The sequence below is a fragment of the Thalassophryne amazonica genome, chromosome 2, assembly GCF_902500255.1.
Source record: "Thalassophryne amazonica chromosome 2, fThaAma1.1, whole genome shotgun sequence".
Lineage (NCBI taxonomy): Eukaryota > Metazoa > Chordata > Actinopteri > Batrachoidiformes > Batrachoididae > Thalassophryne > Thalassophryne amazonica.
The window spans coordinates 94,873,435-94,893,438 of NC_047104.1; the positions used below are offsets into that span (position 1 = coordinate 94,873,435).

The 20,004-nt window shown below is 39.6% G+C and overlaps 2 protein-coding genes across 2 annotated transcripts in view; both read right to left on the reverse strand.

Moving 5' to 3' along the window:
- prtga (protogenin homolog a (Gallus gallus)) overlaps positions 1-9,248 on the reverse strand; it is an 83,800-nt gene extending 74,552 nt beyond the window's left edge. Inside the window, exons 1-2 of the mRNA XM_034189812.1 lie at positions 9,106-9,248; positions 5,955-6,257 (exon numbers count right to left, since the gene is read on the reverse strand). Of these exons, the coding sequence (XP_034045703.1) occupies positions 5,955-6,257; positions 9,106-9,169 (367 nt within the window). The 5' untranslated portion in view covers positions 9,170-9,248. The remainder of the gene's footprint in view (positions 1-5,954; positions 6,258-9,105) is intronic.
- Positions 9,249-11,922: 2,674 nt separating this feature from the next.
- Positions 11,923-20,004, reverse strand: part of nedd4a (NEDD4 E3 ubiquitin protein ligase a) — a 74,869-nt gene continuing 66,787 nt past the window's right edge. The window contains exons 20-29 of the mRNA XM_034189823.1: positions 19,267-19,388; positions 18,111-18,181; positions 17,917-18,012; positions 17,748-17,821; positions 17,603-17,663; positions 17,452-17,511; positions 17,264-17,371; positions 16,864-16,960; positions 15,944-16,016; positions 11,923-14,091 (exon numbers count right to left, since the gene is read on the reverse strand). Coding sequence (XP_034045714.1) covers positions 13,989-14,091; positions 15,944-16,016; positions 16,864-16,960; positions 17,264-17,371; positions 17,452-17,511; positions 17,603-17,663; positions 17,748-17,821; positions 17,917-18,012; positions 18,111-18,181; positions 19,267-19,388 — 865 coding nt within the window. The 3' untranslated portion in view covers positions 11,923-13,988. The remainder of the gene's footprint in view (positions 14,092-15,943; positions 16,017-16,863; positions 16,961-17,263; positions 17,372-17,451; positions 17,512-17,602; positions 17,664-17,747; positions 17,822-17,916; positions 18,013-18,110; positions 18,182-19,266; positions 19,389-20,004) is intronic.

A 20,004-nucleotide genomic window follows, 5' to 3' on the forward strand; every position in this document is an offset into this window, starting at 1 on the left:
ACGTGACCGAAAACATAACCTCCTTGGTGGAGGTAACAATTTGGATGTGAACAATCATTTCAGCACATCCACAGCCCTTTGATTCTGGTATTCTCTCACATAGGACAGCAGCTATCGAGTATTTTTGTAATTTAATATTTTATCAATTAATCATATGAAAAGTACTTTTGCCTTTTTAACCAATAGTATCAATAGTGCCAGGGCTATTCCAAAGCTATGGCACAATGTTGCTGCCCCATCATGCAGATTTTTGAATTTAGGGCAGGGGTGCCCAAGTTTGGTCCTCGAGATCTACCTTCTTGACACTCTTAGCTGTCTCCCTGTTCGAACACACCTGAATCAAATGATAGATGCGTTAGCAGGCTTTTAATGAGCCTTTCATTGGATTAAGATGTGTTGGAGCAGGGAGACAACTAAGAGTGTCAGGAAGGTAGATCTCGAGGACCGAACTTGGGCACCCCTGATTTAGGGTGTTCCCTCTCCGTTTTCCTGTGTAATGCAGCTTCTGTGGAAAAGCTGCATTGATGAATCCGCTGTGGCCCCTGTTGATGAAAACTGATCCAATCTGAGGGCCCCTTCACACATAGTACGAATGTGGTTGAATTACGCATCAAGCAGGAATCGTATGCAACACGTAAAATCAGAACTGCCTCCAACGCCTCGTACACCTTTTGCTACAACTATTTGTGCACACCAGCAGCTGAAAGACAGAGTGTGCCCTGTGAGAGCCCATTCGATCCCTCTGGCAGATGTCGGCCAGATTCCAGGTGGCACACACGAACATCCAACACCGCTCACTTGGCACTTAGAAAATGTGTGGCCATTCGTGCTATTAGCACAACAGCAGTCAGCAGACAATCACTTTCAAGCTAGCGGTAAAATTTGTTTAAGCGCCCCCACGACTGTGGAGTTGCCGAGTACACATGTGGCGTGCCAGAGTGTCGCCCCCCCACCACAACACGTGTGCGTGTGTTTCGTGCTCCACCACCCCCCCAACACCTACCGTATTTTCCGGACTATAAGTCGCACTTTTTTACATGTTTTGGCCGGGGGTGCGACCTATACTCCGGTGCGACTTATAAATGAAAAATATACCGGTAGGATCTCAATTAATTTACTGTAACAAAACAATTTTACGTGACAGAGTTGATCTATGTTTTAAAATGGCCACCAGAAAAGGAAATGCAATGCATCATGGACACTGTAGTATGGTGGCCGTCCTATAAGTCACGCTGGTCGCGATAACCAATCAGAGAACAGAACGTTGGACGCGTATTCCTCACCTCACCCACAGCATGTGAAGCTGACGAATACGGTGCTTGCTGTTATTCCGGCATGGCGAACAAAACAGCTTCAACCCTTGGATATCAGTGTGAGCAGAGTGTTTAAGTTGACGCTGAGAGCTGCGTGGGAGCACCGGGTGAGCGACGGCGGAGGATTAGTGTGTGCACTTGAAAGGAGCTGGCGTCGAAGATTGTGAATAGCGTTTGAAGCAGACGAACATGGCGTTTATTCCGGGACGGCTAACAAAACAGCTTCAACCCTTGGATATCAGTGTGAGCAGAGTTGACGCTGAGAGCTGCATGGGAGCACTGAGCGACGGCGGAGGATTAGCGTCTGCACTTGGAAGGAGCTGGATCGACAACGCTGGGTGGTCATGAGCTGCGCAGGTAGGTGCTGCATGGTTCGGCTCGCAATGTGGTCCGCAAAATACAAACATATCTGTAGGTAAAATGCAGCTCACGAGAGGGCACTCAAGGCTTGTGTGACTGTTCCTGCGACTTCTGACTACCATAGAAAAATAAAAATTTCAACGTTACTGATAACTTAAGACAACGGAGAAGGCCCGAAAAAATGCCACCAAAAAGAAAATCATACTCTGCAGATTGTAAGTTACGACTGGTGAAATATGCATCTGAAAACGGTAGCCGTCACAATATTATCATCTGAACTTTTCATGTTAAGTTAACATACCTGTATGTCCATGGGACTTATAGTCCAGTGCAACTTATTTATGGTTTATTTTTCTTTATAATGATAAAGTGGCTGGTGCGACTTATACTCCGGTGCGACTTATAGTCCGGAAAATACGGTATGTGCATTTCACATGCCCCCTCCCCTCCGCAGGCAAGGTGCCTCTCATCTGATCACAGAGTGACACTTTGGTCTGTGCGCTGACCGGACAGGGGGCGTGGCTGGCTAAAGTACTTTTAAGGTCCACGAAAGCTCCCGTTTTGCATCATTTAGGCTATAAATAAAGTAATTCATGGGATTGTTTGTTTCGTATATGTATGTATGTGTGTATATGATGATAATCTGTCCACGTGGAGCTGCTCTGTCCACTGGTATCTGCATAAATCATTCTCCACAGAAGCAGAGTGGACAAACCAGGCAGAGTGAAAAGCTTTTCAATCTTTGGCAAAAGGAAAGAAGCAGAATACAATTGTGAGGAGCCTCCAGCCCCCACTGACCTGGCAAACCCTGCAATAAAGTGTGGTCATAGCCACTCAGGGCTCACTCAGGCTTTGGTACTGGGAAAGGGCAATTCACATTCGTGTGTGTACCACAACCCCCAGTGCTTCTTCAGTGTTCGCTAACTGAACATTTCTCAGGTATGTGTAAATTTTATGAGTGCCGATAGACCCTCAAGTAGGTCTAATGTCATTTTAAAACAAACTAGTTAACCTTACTGGCAGCCTTTATCACCTCTTTACTTCAAACCACAAATCAAGTAAAACTCTCAAACTACACACACACACACTTATGTATAATGTTCCATAAACACATGCGTAAAGTCTGGTAATCACAGTTGTAATGCTACCACAGATCAAAACATATGTATCATAAAAGTTTATCATTTATTCAAGAATCTCAATAAATCAAACCAATTTCAATATTTAGCTTCCACGTCGGATTTTATGTGTTTTCATATCTGTTTACAGCAATACTCAAAAGTAGCTATTTATCATTAAAAAAATAAATAAATAAATAAAATACTTTTGAAAAGGTTGGGCCTGGTCTTCAAAACAAACCATGAAGTTTTGGAGAAGATCTGGATAAACTGGAAAATGTACAATTTTTAAACATTTTTCTCTCCCCACCCCACCCACCAAACATATACAATGCAACACCTGAATGACGTGATGCTCATAATAACTCATCAGTTGCTCAAATGTTTCAAAATATGAGCATTTTACAGTGATGGCACTGGTGGGCCTTTACTCTTAAAAATAATAATAACAATGTTCATAATTAGCAAAGTACAAAATACTAATCCATGTCTAAAACTGATTTTATGGCATCTAGCAAAGCAACACAAAAAGAAGCACATTAAAAATTAAAAACCGTGTAACTGCAGCAGTGGAACGAATTGAGACGTCCTGTACTTGATGTGAATTGGCAGCAATAAATAAAATTGGTTCTGATTAATATTTTTCCCATATGTTTTTTGTCAGTAGAATTTCTCAAAAACTTCAAAAGATTTCATAAAATTTATTGACAAGGTTCCATGTGGACAAGGCCGAAGCTACATACCTCTGTTCCACACAAACTATCAAGAATGTTATGCGTCATTATACAGCACTAAGGAAATCTACTGAAAAACATGAAAATAACTCATTTTTGTGGAACTTCTACTTGGAGCTTGCAGACATCAGGACCACATTGATGGATGAGGGTTTCAAAGTAAAACAAATGCCCCCTATGAAATAAAAGCTCATTTGGCATGAACCATCAGTGGTTTTTCCACAACAAAATCAAGGAAAGAAAATGCGGTAAAATTCTTGCCACCATGTATGGAGAGAACAAAGCAGTGGAAGTGGTGCAAAAGGTATACATACTTATATTTTACAAAGGCAGCCAACAAAGCATTTGGCAAGTAAGGGACTGACCAACAAAGTCTAAAATCTGCCTGAAGCTGCTCTACTCCCCCTTAAAATACGAGGCCACCTCACACAGCACTTAAAGGGAAAGCAATTCAAAAGAACAATTCTTCTAGTGACCACAGTGCAATAACATGATAAAAGCTCACGTCTGTGATTAGGGGTCATATGCTCTTTAGCATTGGAGTATCCTGAACACCTCCTGCCCTTTCAAATTTGTGGCTCCTTCATTAACACACCAATGGGCATATTTCACCTCAAAGCAGCATTGTTTCTAGAGTGCTATCTTTAGGCCCCCTGACACTTGCACGACTTTGATGCACGCACGTCGCCGTGACGATCCCACCAGCTGTGTTCCCAGCTGGACACCGTGCTTTGTTCCACTGGCTGCCACGCGCTGTGTATATAAAATAATTATTTTGCAGCGGATTAATCGTTTTCTCTGCGAGTTGTCTGCTGAAAACGGCTGTAATCACTTCCTGAATTACAGGGGACTGCTCCAGCCGGAGCTGTTCTCACACACGCGTGCTGAACGAGCTGGAGAAAGCATCTGGAGCAGTCTAAAAAGATAATTATGTGTCATGTTTACATTGTCATGGCTTGGTAAAATAGTTGCATGTTCTTTCCTTCTTGTGTGCAGCTGTAAAAGTATGTTTGTGATAGATTAAGCATCTCATTATAATCGTACAAACCAGCTGCACTCTGATGCACTGCACTGATGCAACTGTTCACTTCTTGTTTACTCGACTTGACAAGCTGCACACAGTATTGGCAAGTAGATCGTGCAACGCTGCACGACACTGATGCGTGAAAGATTTTTTTGAACATTTCAAAATTCTCTTTGCACAAACGCACGCACCGGTGCCCCTCTCACATTGGGCCTCATGTATCAACGTTGCATGCTTGTGGCGTAAATTTCCGGTGTAAATTTGAAGTACACCAAAGTTGCCGTGACATGTATCAAGCAGTGTGCACCTGCCCATTTGATAAATGCGGTGGGCGAAAACAATCGTAATTATAATGAACACGCCCATAAATATTCAGACTCCGCTTCAGACACACCCTCATTTCACGACATGGAAGCCAGGAAGACGGCAAAGAAAATGAACTTCACCAATCACGACGCGTGCCAATAGAGCGTCAAAAGCGGCCGTTGTATTAATTGTTTAGTAGTATAAACAAAAAAGTGTTATTCTCTTTTCACATGTCAATAATTCTTCACATGTGGATATTTGCTAGCTCAATTAATAAGACACGCCTTATTTTTCAGATTTCTTTATTTTTTTAAATTTATTTCTTTATTTATTTTATGTTAAACAAATGGAGAAAACAAAACCTGATTGCAGCACGGGCGAAGGGAATGACAACATTACAGGTGTAATTATCAATTTCATTGTCTAAAATGATCACACCACATAAAGTTAAGCTCAGCGCTGCTCTGGCTCCAGGCTCGAAGTCTGGAGAAAAAGAGTCTTTGCGGTCAGCGCTGTGGCCACGGATCGTGCTCCAAAGACCAACAATCCCGCAAAAGCGGGATTTGTATTAATTATTACTGTATGTAGTATAATCAAGAAAGTGTTATTTATGTAACATATGCATTGATTTGTATAATGGCACTGTTTATCATGTTGATCATTTTCATTTTTATGTGGATTCCAGTGCTGGTTCATTTTGGTGTATAATTTACACCACCTGTCGACTTGGTGTATATTTTCAGTGCACCGTACGCCAACGACCACATTGATAAATGTCAAGTAGCTCAGCCATTTTGGCGTACACCCCATATACGCTCAAATATCGCCGTACGCAACGTTGATACATGAGGCCCATTAAGTGTACACCCGTTAAAGATGAGTTTTTTCTCCTGCACGACACAGGGCATGCAAGTGCATGCATCAAAGTCATGCAACTGTCAGAGGGCCTTTTGAAGAATCTGTCTCCCTTCAAACACCGCTATGACCAAAGGTGCAGTAATGGAACATTGAGCAGCTAAATAAATAAATTAGTAGCGCTGTGGTATCCCATGTCTTCCATATTGATACTTTACCAATGTGACTCCAGCATGACACTCACTTGCGATTGTAAGACAAGCTTTTTGGCTCAGGATTGCTCCATATTTGTTTTGAGCAAGGCACTGATAAAACCCTTCATCTGATTTGTCCCCTCTTCTGCTCTCCACCTCTGAAATATAAAGGGAGCCATTGGTGAGATGGTACAGCCGTTCTTTCTCCACCACTTTTACTCCATTCTTGATCCATATAACATCTATGGGAGCCTCTCCATGCGCCTGGCAGTCCAAAATGACAGCTTCCTTCCTCATTGCAGTAACATCACAGGGCTCCTTGATGAAAAATAACTCACTAAAGCATAAAACACCTGCAGAAAAAGGGGTAGGGGGGTGGGAAAAAAAAAACATTCTGTTAAGCAAGAGGAACACAGTCCTATTTATTAATCCCAAAGGAAATTGTTTAATATACACACACTTTGGAAGTACAGTCATATAATAGTTTTCATGGCAGCCTGTATGGAGTCCATTATTTGTATTCATTAGAATCAGTGCATCTGAATCTTCAGTGAGTAATATTAGTGTTTTTAGGTTCAGATGAATAAAGGATAACCCACATTGCTGGTGTGATGTTTCAATTTTTGGGGGCTTGGAGACCTTCCAGCATGAGGTCTATTATCCTGAACTGTAACTGCACAGTAGCACCTCACTCGGTTTGTGTTCATTAATCTTATTACTTACTGCACACAAAGATGAACAGCTGATCCTATTAATCCCACATGGACAGAAACCTATTACTGCTCACTTCTAATCATAACACTGTGTCACTCTTAACATGCTAGAATTAATTTAATCAATTTAATACAAACAAGGTCTCATATTTCACTGCCGTGGCATAACTACACTTCTTATAGCCTATGTTAAGGCCTGTAGGAAATGTTTTTTCTTCCAGAACTCATAAACCATGTCCACAGCAGAGTGGATCCATGCAGCTCATACATCAGCCATGCACTATGTGACCAGAAGATAGGCCCACCTGTAACTCAAGCAGCATAGTAGCTTGTGCACGTACAGACTCTGCATTGTTTTTCTGCATTATATTTCAACATCAGAATGGAAAAATGGACTAGAATGTTTCAAAACAGTCACACAATGAACCCCCATATGTACAACACACAATGTCTTCCTTTTGATATGGGGTCCAGAACAATGTTTCAAAGTAGTGCAAAGGTTTTGAAATGTTTAAAACAATGTTTTGAGTTTGCATTACTAATTTGCAATATCGAAAAAAGTTCTGTTGTCATCCCCTGCTGCACATTTTATTCATTCAATAATTCTGGTTTTCTTTTCCCTTTGTGTTTTATATTTAGTCCTGTATTCGTCCATGTTTTTGGCATCAAGCTTCTTCCTACTGTTGCTAGCATGACACTCAAGTGAAGGCACTTGATAGCTGATGATCATGTGAAACTGACGGCTGACTTGCTAGCTGAAGCTCATGTGAAGGTAGTCAGCTGTTTCTAATTTTCCATAATTCAACCAGTATCCACCAACCATCTAGCAGGTAGCACACACATCTATGGAATATTATAGAAGCAAACCATAGCTGTTTTGGGATTGATCAGGTGCATCAAAGTTAACCACCACCTAAACCTCTTATCCTCATTATGTGCGCTTTTAATCTGGTGAGTTAAAAGATGATAGAATTTATTGTTTCTGAGTTATTGTCTACACACACTGGCTAGGATGCAGTAACTCACCCACTCATCCCCACTTTTGCTGACCAAAATAGACTGTAATTGGCATTCTGGTGCCTAAGAGTGTTCAAGAGCTTTCTACGTGTAACACGTTTAAGGTCCCCAGGTTTGAACCCTTGTTGCATCTGTCCATATCTCTTCTTCCCTTTGTCATGTCACTGTATTGAAACTAAAATGCAAAAAAAAAAAAAAAAAATCCCTATATATAAAAATGCTAAGAGACCATCTCCTCCACCATCAATTCCGATATCCAGAGTCATCAGGCCACAATGGAAACAAGTGTTTTTCACGCTTTTGTGTATGTGTGTTAAACTGCATATTCAGTGTTTTTATATTTTTTACATTGCTTATACAAATAAAAATAAAATGAAAAACAAATAGAAATCAGTCAGTCTGTATCACTGTTTAACTGGAAAATAATTTATTTGTATAGTGTAACTATGTAAAACACAAGATTTCAGGCATGAACTTGCTCTTAAACTGTTTTCTTGTCAAGACACAATATCCCATTTGCGTGATTTCTAAATGGCATTTAAAGGGCAGGATCATTCCTGATTAATGCAATTTTACTTAAAAAAAAATAGTGTTCACACTTGTATCTCAGTGGTTTGCAAATCAAGTTTTAAAATACAAAATATCACAAGGTTCATTTTTTTTTTTCAAAATTTTTACATTGATTCCATTTTCTTCTAATATTTTGTCTACTTACACATACAATGCAAGGAAACATCATGAAGCAAAGAGAAAAAAAAACAGCAGGAAAAAATATTAAATTAAATAAACAACCACTCTAAAAAGTAAATAAATGAACTTATCAAGATCAAAAAATCGAATTTTTGCGCAGTTCCATCTATAACAAAGCTACAGGGTGCAGCTTAATTTGTGATGAACTCGAGTTGCAATACACTGCACATACAGCAAAACAGTTAACTAATCGATCAACTGTCAGCCTACAGGTTATCAATAATGAAAATAACTATTAGCTTGTTTAATTATAATGCAAACCAACAAGATAACAGTAGAAATCCCTGCTTTAAAATTCACATAACTGGAGACAGAGCCAACAATGTGTAGAATTTTCATGAAATTGGTAGGAGTGATGCTGGATTGTATTAAAGGTTTGTGCCTATTTTTCTGGCCACTATGTGTAGCTTCAATATGACAGTTTCTTTTTTCTGGATTTATTCAGTCTTATATGTACAGCATGTCTTTTCTACGGAGATGGTTCAATTCCTTAAAAGTACTTTAAACTTTGTGCGAAAAAGCTTAAGGTGTGCAAGTCATCACAGACTCCGTGAAAATTTTATCGCAAATTTAAAGCTAGACCGTCCAAGTTACACAGGTTTAGAGTTACTGATGTCTGCGGTCAGCTCCTGTAGTGCTCCGTTCAGTGATGGCAGCAGCTTTAACTTTCCTCTTAAAAAGAAAGAAAAAAAATCTAAAAGTTCGGTGAAACGCTTCTTACCTGAAATCGGAAGAAAACCGACGAGCAGCAAACGCTGGTTTAGTTTCCTGTCGACACGCGCCATTTATTTATATGAAGCGGGCGCACGTCGTCTCATAGCTGCACCGCGGCGATGAATCGCACTGCTACTAAAAACAAGCAGCGACGTTCAGAGCACGGAGGGAGGGAGAGGGGGGGGGGGGGGGGGGAGAGAGAGAGAGAGAGAGAATCAAACACGAGTCTGATAGCTCAATAGCAGCAGGCTCCGCAGCGCCACCTACCGACACACCTCTGCTGCACGTTCACGGCTGCACTTTCAGGCCGCACGCTGTTTCCTTCTACTGACATCGATTCAGAACATTTCTTTAGAGCCTGCGTCACCTACCTGTGATTCAAGAGCGTGACTTGTTTAATTTTCAAATTGGATGTCACTTCAAATATACTTCCAATTTAACTAAATCAGTTAGTACGTATCTAGAGCCTATAAGTCTGCACTTTCAGGAGCACATAGTATTGCACTTTTTTTTTTTTTTTTAAAGTTAAGCTTTTAAAGGTTTATTTCACCCAAAGATATTACTTATTAATAAAAAAAAAGTTTGTTTAAAAAGTTAAGCTTTTAAAGGTTTTTTCCACCCCAAAATATTACTTAATTAAAAACTTTAAAAAAAGAGTTAAGCTTTTAAAGGTTTATTCCACCCAAAAATATTACTTAATTAAAAAAAACCTTTGTTTCATGCATTGGGACAAAATGTTGCTTCCATGTTTGCTAACATTGTACTCTGCACACGTACGCGCAGCGCTTTTCCATCTATATCAGAAGCTCAAAGTGCTTTACAGCAATGCCTCATATTCTCCCATTCACACACATTGGCATTCTCTAGAAACTGAGTGCAATTTTGGGATTAAGGGCCTTGCCCACGGCCCCTTGAGATTTTCCGGCCAGATGGGGGTTTGAACTGAGGATCCTCTGGTCTCGTCCCTGCTGCTTAACTATTAGACCATCACGTTAATATTGCATAATTATGACTCATCTCATACTTAAGCTTCATTTTCCACATGGGAATGGAACAACACAGTAACAATGTACCTGGCAGATATTTCATATTTTCATGTTTATTTACAGTGAAGTTATGTGAGCAACATAAAGCACCATGACCATGAGGTCTCTAAAGTGGTTGGGCCCTTTTTGTGTAGATTTTTTGGTTACTCAGCTCACTAGGGGCACAAACCAACCCAAAACCCACATGAATAGAAATGAGAGTATCCATTCTATCCTCTTTTCTATTCAAGTTGTGATGAAAGTGGATGAAAACAGACTATCGATCACATACATACCAAATGTTAATTGTAATTAACATTTTGTCTTCTAAAAGTAGACCTTGCAATTACAAAGAAGCATTAATAGGCGCTGGACAGCTGTTGTGCCAATGTCGATATTGATCTGGTCATCTCTCATTGTGCAGAGAGATCAAACATCCCCCCCCCCTCTCTGAACCGTTATTCAGCAGTATAAGTAAAGCCCAGCTGTGATGTCCAGGCAAACCAGCTGCACTCTTCAACACAACTGAATGAATGACTGCTATTAAGATGATCAAGTTGTACGCTCTTGTATTTCAACAGGAAATAGGATCTCGCGTTCAAGTGGTCAATGGTACTTAAACATAATTAGACACCACGTGTCAGATACCGAGAGCTCTCTTGCAAAATTGAGAAGGAACTCGTCCTTAACTAGTAGACACAAAAAATGTGCTAATTTTACAGTAATGTGGAACATTTACTGCTGCAGAACTTGTAAGTACTTCCTAAATTGTTTTTCCTGACAGTCCCAGTAAATTGTCAAGTAACTTCTTGTAGCATGTTGTTAACAGCTGTGATAGCCATCCTTTTGCACACACAACTTTGGCCAGTTTGTATTTTGTACCCAACTGTGAACACAACCTCAGTTGGAGGCTCCGTTCTTACATAAAGTGAGAAAGCAATGGCCTTAAAAGTCAGTGAGACACTCCAGTTTGTTTAAATCGATCACAAATTCTGTTTCAGCACCAACCAATATGCCAAAATTTGTGGGTGATGAGTTCCTTGCGTGTGACTTCAGAACAGATCAATGAAGCAAAAGACATTAATTTATCAGGATATGAATGGTGGCGAGGTTGTTGGTAAGTGACCCACTTTCCACAAGGCCTCCTGCCATTGGCGGAGGTCAGTCTTCTGGCTACCAAATATGCCCACCCCCACTGACCCCACAAGTGTCCAAGAGGTTAGCCTGAATTGTCTGTGATCTTTTCCCTAACCCCAGTGAAGGAGTGGGGCTTTTTAGATCAGTTTTTGGGGGAGGAGTACTAGTGTGTGTTTGAGGGGGGGTGGGGGCAAGACAAAAATAGTGCAGCTGAATGGAACAAAAAGGCTTCAACCACAAAGATACTGATCAGTTGTCTTCTAACAGCTCAAACAGAATGGTTCTGCGACCCACACACAGCAACTCATATTTCCAATTAGTTTAAATTTCAGAGAGCAAATTATACATTTTAAATGAAATATTAACATAATTTTAACGAAAGAAATTTGTAAAGCAAATAATTTCCCTTAATTAACTTGAAGGTTTATCCACATCAAAAGTTCAGTTTTGTCTCCTCCAAGTGGAATACGTCATGACTACAACATAATTCATTCACTGCCCATGAATCCCAGAATGTTGCACAGCAGCTCTTCTTCTAAGAAACTGCAAGCCTTAGACTAACATTTGAAAAAAAATGTAAAACAATGACAATGTGTCTAAAAAAGAAAGTCATTATAAACTGAATGCAAGCAAAGCATGAAAAAGGGGGAATGAGATTTAGAGTGATTATATTCACATTGCTTTATTTTTCAAATTTGGATTGAGATGGAATTTAGAGAGCTGTTAAACATCACACTAAGATTTAACAGCCACAGTTCATCATACCCTTTATGTGTTGCACATGTTATTAACAGTATGTTATTACATTGTACAATAATAAAATCTGATCACAAATTACATGTTGATCTATGCATTAGTCTTCAATAGATAACAGTACTTTCATTAAGAGATTAGAACACCACTAAACATTCATACTCTACATTAGAAATGAAGGCCTCGTTATGTAAAAATCAGTGAGTGCTTTTTTCAGTAATGTTCTTGTGTAAACACTTAAATACATGTGCACTTAAAGCATAGTTAGTTTCTGAAAAAGCCATTTAAGCAGTCTGTGTTTGACAAATTGGCAAAGATTCAGACAGTTTAGAAGTAAGACTCACCAATAATATCAAAGTGCTTCACTTTATAAAAGCGTTAAGTATAAAACTGTGTTGTCAGAGAAAAGAACCAGCCCATACCATTTTCCTTTATCAACAACCTGTAAACATGGCAGGCAGTGTAAACATATATTTGACTATTTAAAAAATAAATGGTTAAAAACCTTATGTTTAAGTACAGTTAAGCTCCTACAAAGATTACAGGTGATTATTCATGTTGAAGAAAAAAAGAACGTGTACACAATGTGACAACCAATGTGAACCATTTTAAAAGTGTACTCTTAAAAATCGAGCACTGTGCTTCAATTAGACACCCAAGACGAGTAGAAGAAAAAAAAAATCACTCCTAAGACAACAATCGCTAATATTCTATATGCAAAACTGCACAATCAAGTCTTTCTGCTCATGTTTCTGCAAGATACTATCCAATATTGTCTAAACATTTATTGATGTTAAAAAAAAAATGACAAAAGGATCCATGCTATGCAGGTGTATTGATAACTACGTCTCCCCCACCTTGCCAATATGTCAACTTTGAGTTACAACAAACATCATTTTGCAGAAGCTAATGTGATATATGTAAAAATGTTACATTTATAAATTACTGATCAAGAAAAAAAAAAAAATCTAAGTAAATGATTTTAACATATCCAACATCGTATGTTGTCACTTTTCTGGATCTGCAGACTACACAGATTTGAGCAACATATAATTAGCTGAGTCATTCACTAGTCCTGCTGCTGGTACATCACTGCTATAGTGATTAATCAACACAGTGGCACTAATTTATTAAGCATAGTCACTCAGTCCTATGTATAATGTTCACATTTTCTCATAAAAGCTTGTGAGGTGCACGAATTTGCACTTTTCTGCATCACTTTCTATTATCCTGGAATGGAAAATTCTACAACGTCAAAAATGTAAAACAGATAAAACAGGGAAAGAAATATGTTTCACCTTTTACTTAGGTTAAATTTCTGGTTAAGTCTTCTCTTTTTGACATTTAAAATTTCATGTACTCTGCAACAGCAACCCTTTAATACATTCATCTTTTCGTTCTCATCTCTCTTAACAACACTTTGCTGCAAAATTGTCCAGATGAGACAATACTGCATTAATGTCTGTTTAATATGGAATTGAACAGTACTAATTTTGGATGAAGAACTACACTTAAAGAGATGTAAATCATTAATAACTATGACTTCACTCATAGTGTCACTGAGTATTTTGAACCACATCAACTGTAACAAGCAGAGACAATTGCATGATATATGAAATCAGTCTAAATGACAAAGATATTATTTGAAAATTAGATGCAAGTTATATATACTATATCTTTAATGTTTAATGGAACATGAGGATAAATGACTGAATTACAATATACTATCAACTTTAAGGCTGAAGAAAACCTGAATGGTATATCTGAGAACAAGTGGAGTAAATATTCTTGTGACTCCAGATTTAATGTTGTCTCTGTGCCAAAAAGAATGACCAAAGTGAAGACAAGTGTCCTTCATTGGTAACACAGCTGGCTGGTTAAGACCCGTGTCTAATGTAGAGCTTCTCCTCTCATCAGCTCCATTCTCATCGTGTGACTTGGCTCGATGGCACTAAAGAAGTTTACCGTACCCATGTTAATCCACGCCATCAAAGCCTTGTGCATTCTCAATGGCGATGTGAAGTTTCTCCCTCAATTCTTCAAAGGACTCATAAGGAGGGAGGTCCAGTCGATTGAAGCTTCAGGAGGTGAAAAAGAAAAGTAACACAGAGATAATCAAGGTCTAAAACAGTGGAAGCCAAAGTCCCAGGAAGATGAGCGCTTTTCATTTGGTACTGTTGAGGTCCTCTAATATTTGGTACCACTAGAGGACCTCAACCCACCATGTTCTATTGCACACATTAAGATCCGTGTTTGATAGCCTTGCAAGTTGAACATTTGTCCTTGTGTCTATTCACTGCATCTGTAGTTCAATCCAATCACCAGGTGATGAGGTGAAAACTATTACATTGCTTTGATGACCCAAATCAGTAGCTCATCACTTTTCTTGTGTTTTCACCAGAACCGGTCATTTTCACAACTATACTTATTTTGAGCTCAAACAAAGCGCAATTTTGTTCAGTATAGGGTGTGTCAAACAGAGATTCTGTACACAACAGGCATGTGGAGAATAATCAATACAAATCGGTATCTATATACAAACGTGCACAATACGAGTGTATCGATTAATTCGGTGTGCATCGATTCAATTAACGGGTGAAATCGTGATGCATCGCTCATTGCATGCTTGCATCGATTTTTTTTCCAAGGCACACCGAATGCACAATCATTGCTTCACGTTGTGTTTTGAACACAGACGAAGCCAGAAAGCACATTTCTACCACTGCAAACATTGAGGTCATGCCAGAACAGCAACAAGTGATTGGAAGAGGTTTTTGATGCACCTAAAACATTTAAATCAGTTGTTTGGAAATACTTTGGCTTTTTAAAAAAGATGGGAAACTTGACAAGACGCAGATCGTTTGTAAAGAATGCCGTGCTGCTAAACGATACGGCTGCTGCTGCTCCACTCAGATTCCTCAGATTGCAAACAGAGCTCCAACAAAACTGGTGAGAAAATATGTCACAAATGACTTTTGCCAAGGCGGTACTGTGTCAATGAGTGACTCACTTTAAGTCACTCATTGAGAGTAATGTTGTCTTACTGTTTCAGTTCTGACAGTGTGATCAAACAGGTTCAAAATATGAGGGAACTGATTTCTGTTCCTTAATGTTGAATCTGGTAAATTTGCTGCTTAAAAGGAGTAAAACAAATCCTCTGCCTCTGGTAGAATCAAAGGAGAAGAAGAATACCATAGTACCACACTGAACTGCAGCTTCTTATTTTCTATTTAAATTTTTGGTATAATTTCTTTGCATCATGTTGAATTGCATTGTATTGCACCAAATCGCATTGTGAGGAATTGAATCACCATCAAATACATATCAAATCACATCGCACTGGGAACAGGGGTGGATTGTATTGTCATTATCATCACATATCGCTATATGTATCGTATCGCTGGTAGTGTATGGAGGTGCGTATCAAATCGTTGTCAGTGATGAGATTCACATGCCTAGTACACAATTTATCTAAAAGACCATGGTGATTCCATGAAATTGTATGTTAAAGAGCATTAATATTAGCAAAAAGTTTGCGCTAGGAGTGAAAAACAAAAAACCCTGCAATATTTTAAATGCACTAAACTGTGGGCAATGTACCTATAAATAATGCCATAGTTATAAAAAAAATTGTTTTTAAATGTGATGATGCAAAAAGTGCTGTCAAAACGTCATGCAGAATGTTCACAATGTGGAAACTGTAGATCCTCAAACTAACTGGTGAACAATACATATGCAATGCACAACAATCCATATCGGTATGAGGAAACCTGACAGGAATACACAGTGATTTAAACATGCACTGTGGTACATGTTCAAATCACCGTGTATTCCTGTCAGGTTTCCTCAAGCCTGAGTAAAAACGGTCAATAACATTTCAATAATTATAAGTGTTATAGAATCAGAGGGGAAAAAAATTGAGGCACTCACCATGTGTGGGCTCGGGGCAGTTTATCACGTGTGCCCCACTGCTCGATGGTGAACAGCTGAGGGCCATTCGACCCTGGAAAAGAAAGCAGGAAAGAAAAAAAATAATTTCAAATGCCAAGAACATTCTCAAGGACAATACACACCCCAGCTTTCACCTCTTCAACCTGTTGCTCTCTGGCAGGCGCTACAGGTCCATACAGGCCAGGACAAATAGACTCAGAGACAGTTTCTTCCCCAAAACCATCACCATGTTGAACAATAATCTGCACTAAAAACGGACTATATTAGGTACTGAGTCGCACCATATCTATCTCATTTGTAGCACAGGACTTTTGCACATTTTTCAGTTGTTCCATTGTTTATTATATCGCCTATAGTTGTCATACAGTTTTACATTTCCTTTTGCACTTTCCTTTTTTCCTTTTGCATTGCTACACTGTTTACACTGTCCACATGTTACACAATTTTACTTTTCAGCAAAGGACTTCACGTGTTTCCTTATGTGATATTGTTGTTTATTCATGTTATATTGTCTGGTATTGCACTGCGTGCACTTTTTAAGGAGCAGCCCCCCTAATGTCGTTGTACTATGCAGACTGTGTTTGCTGTGTATAATGACAATAAAGGCTTTCTATTTCTATTTCAACTTAACTAAAACCAATTGTCTGATGATAACATGAAGCCATAATACAAAAGAAGTGATAAAAGGCAGTGGAGATAACAAATGTGAATCAAAACATAAAATCAAACAAGCTGGGAACAATCCTCTCTTCTGAACTGTTGGCTTATCTGGATCATAACACAAATTTAAAGTAAAGCACAAAGCCACACACACTAAATGCACATTTCTAACATTTTACCAGCAAGTCAACATGAAATATATTTTAACATCAGCTGTCAGAAAAGTAGGAAACTCTCACCATAGAGTTCACCAAAGCCATTCATTGGGACCCTGGATGTTCCAGTCACAAACTGTAAGAGCCGAATCCTCTTTTCTGCGTCCATCAACAGCACCGCCTATGATAATGTAAGAACATACAGAATCTATAAGGGTAACCGCCTGCTAACCATCTAGCCAAATTGGATCACATTTAACATTTTAAATGAGTTGATGGATTTTTATGAGGGGGGAGTGCAATATTAAGTTTATTTAGCTCTAATCTATCATGTTTATTTCACTTAAAATAACTGCTGATGTTTGAGGTTTTTTTTTTAAAGATAACTTTACTTAAATCAGATTGAGAGGATGGGTTTCATCACAATGTCTTGGCTGGGTATGGATTTACAGTGCAGATAAACTCTACACAGGTGCAGACTTACTTTCCAAAACCACTGAATAACCACGTGGTTGGGACAGTAGGCATTCTTATACTTTGTGTTCTTTCGCCAGTCATTCACATCCACATCACCCAGACCACACATGAGCAGCTGTGGAGGAGCAGTAAGCATATTGATATCGTACCAGGAAGACAACTGATCAATTTCACTACTTCACACTAAAAACTCACCTCAAGCTCATTTTCGTCAAAGATCTTGATAAGATCTTTTGGTATCAACTCAAAGAAACCCTAAAATGTATGCACAAAAACAAAAATCACATATTTAGTGACTCTTTACATGACCTATTACAATGCTATGTATTCTAAATAGAAGACCAACCTCCTTGAAGGCAGACATCTGCTTCCGTATCCTGTTCACAAACCTCCACTGTATAACAAGGCTAAAGCACAAACAGCAGGTCAGCAGAAACATCACTGTTTAATGAAGTGAAATTTGGAAGGTGCTTCTATTTTGTGGTGCTTACTGGATGTATTCCTTCTTGTTTTCATTAGTGACAACAATCTCTGCACCGCCAGGCTTCAGATCATGCTGGTGAGTCTAACCAGGAAGCATGAAGTACATCACAACATTTATATGGGAAAACCACATAAAAACTTCAAAGCAAGAAGGCACAAAAGAAACAGCGCACAAACCTGTCCAAACAGCTCCTCGTCAATGGTGAACCTCAAATCCAAGTCTGTTGGGTCATTGTCCAAAATCCAATTCAAAGAGTTGAAGTACTCACTGTCCTAAAAAAAAAAAAAAAAAAAAAAAAAAAAAGAGGCCAGGATTAAATTACCGTAAGTGGCAGGTAAATCATTTACAGTGGAAAAATATTTACACTTACGACAGACTCCATGTCTTGGAGAATAATAGCCTTCTGCAGCATCATCTTGTAGAAAGGCCGAATGAAGAAAGCTGTGAACACAGAAAAGGATGTCAAGATCTATAAAATCATACAATTCTATGCTGTCAGAATAATGCCAAAAGCACCCAAGCAATATAACGTATTCGGGAGTATTATATTATTTCACATGCGTAAATATTAACTGTGAGCGTGCAAATCATCTCTGCACGCACTCAGAGCACACTGCTCCCCGAGTGAGGAAAAAAGGGCTGCGAGCGAGGAGAAATAAGTGACCAGTGCGTCCACCCTTTCAAAGTGGATTTCTGCTCGCGCCGTGGATTACTGCTCTTTCAGTTGAAACTTTTGGCACCATTGGGGAGGGAACCAGGGTTGATACTGCTTCTACTGTGATTGGTTGTTTCTGAAGAGCGAGATTTGATTGACAGCCCTCCTGTCAGACATGGAAGTCTGCTGAAAGGAAGACAATGTCTGCTGACGAAGAAGTTCTTATTTAACGTGGCTACCCAACAAAAGCCCTATGCTTATTTCCAGAAGGGACCACGGCACGTTTCACTCCTCCCCAGCACTCCTGTCCAAAGTGCCAGTTGGAAACTTTGCTACTATGCAAACCATTATGCCACCACCTCCCTGAAGAAGACAACGGCGTCTGGGCAGAGGTTCCTTCAGGTAAGAAACCTCTGCCCAGACGCCGTTGTCTTCTTCATTTCAGCAGACTTCCGTGTCTGAGAGGAGGGCTGTCAATCAAATCTCGTTCTTCACAAACGACCAATCACTGCAGACCCAGTATCAACCCTGGTTCCCTCCCTCATAGTGGCAAAGGTTTCAAGCGAGAGAGCAGAAATCCACTTCAAGAGGGCCGGGGCGTGCTGGTCTCATATTCCTCCTCACTCGCAGCCCTTTTTTCCTCACTCGGGGAGCAGGTACCTCTGAGTGTGCACAGAGATACTTTACATGCTTGCAGCTGATATCTACATGTGTGAAATAATATAATATGCCTGAATGCATGTTCTATGCATGTTTGTGTGAGTGCTTCTGACACTAATCTGACACCATACAATTAGTTTTCCTTAGTTTTATGAAACATTTTGTAAAATTTGTTTTTGTTATGGGAATTATGCCATCAGGAAGAACTCACCATCAAGCAGCTTGCCGTGATACACAGCCATGCCAGCAACACGGCCTATGAACTTAAAGTAAGTCAGATGGTCTTCATTACATAAACCTGAGTTGGGATTAATCTGCAGCGTGTAGTTGTCACTAAAACAAAAATTAGAGCACACATTATTATCATGAAGGGCTTCAAATGGTTATTCTAATCCAATTAAATTTTTTCCACAAATCTGATTGGTTAATCATATGAGATTTCAGACCGTATAATATCGGGGTAGCGCTGGCAAAATATCTGACTGTTTCACATTTGGATGTATTACTCCGCGCCCTGACCGGTGGTCTGACAAGATGTCATTGCTGCTGAGAGGCCAGCTCTCCGCGCAACTGCGCATGTATGCGCAATATTGTCGGGACGCAGAACTGTCGATTTATGCGACGAGATGCACATCTCTACAGAACACCGGTCGCGTGAGCTGCTATGTAGATATCATAATGGTGCTGTTAGCTGAGAGCGAGAGAAAGTCGTGTACTGCCGCCGCCGAAATGGGTGAATTTAAGCTACCATATGGAAGTATTGATATGGATTCTGATACAGAATTACCGTTTCACATTTAATGGATTTCACATTTGATGGATTACTCTGTGCCCTGACTGCTGTTGGAGCAACGCTGCCTCGACGGTAAGCCTCTCCGACTGAATTACCTACAGAAAAATAAACCGTGCAAATGATGGAATTGGATTAGAATGGGAATAACCGCCTAGT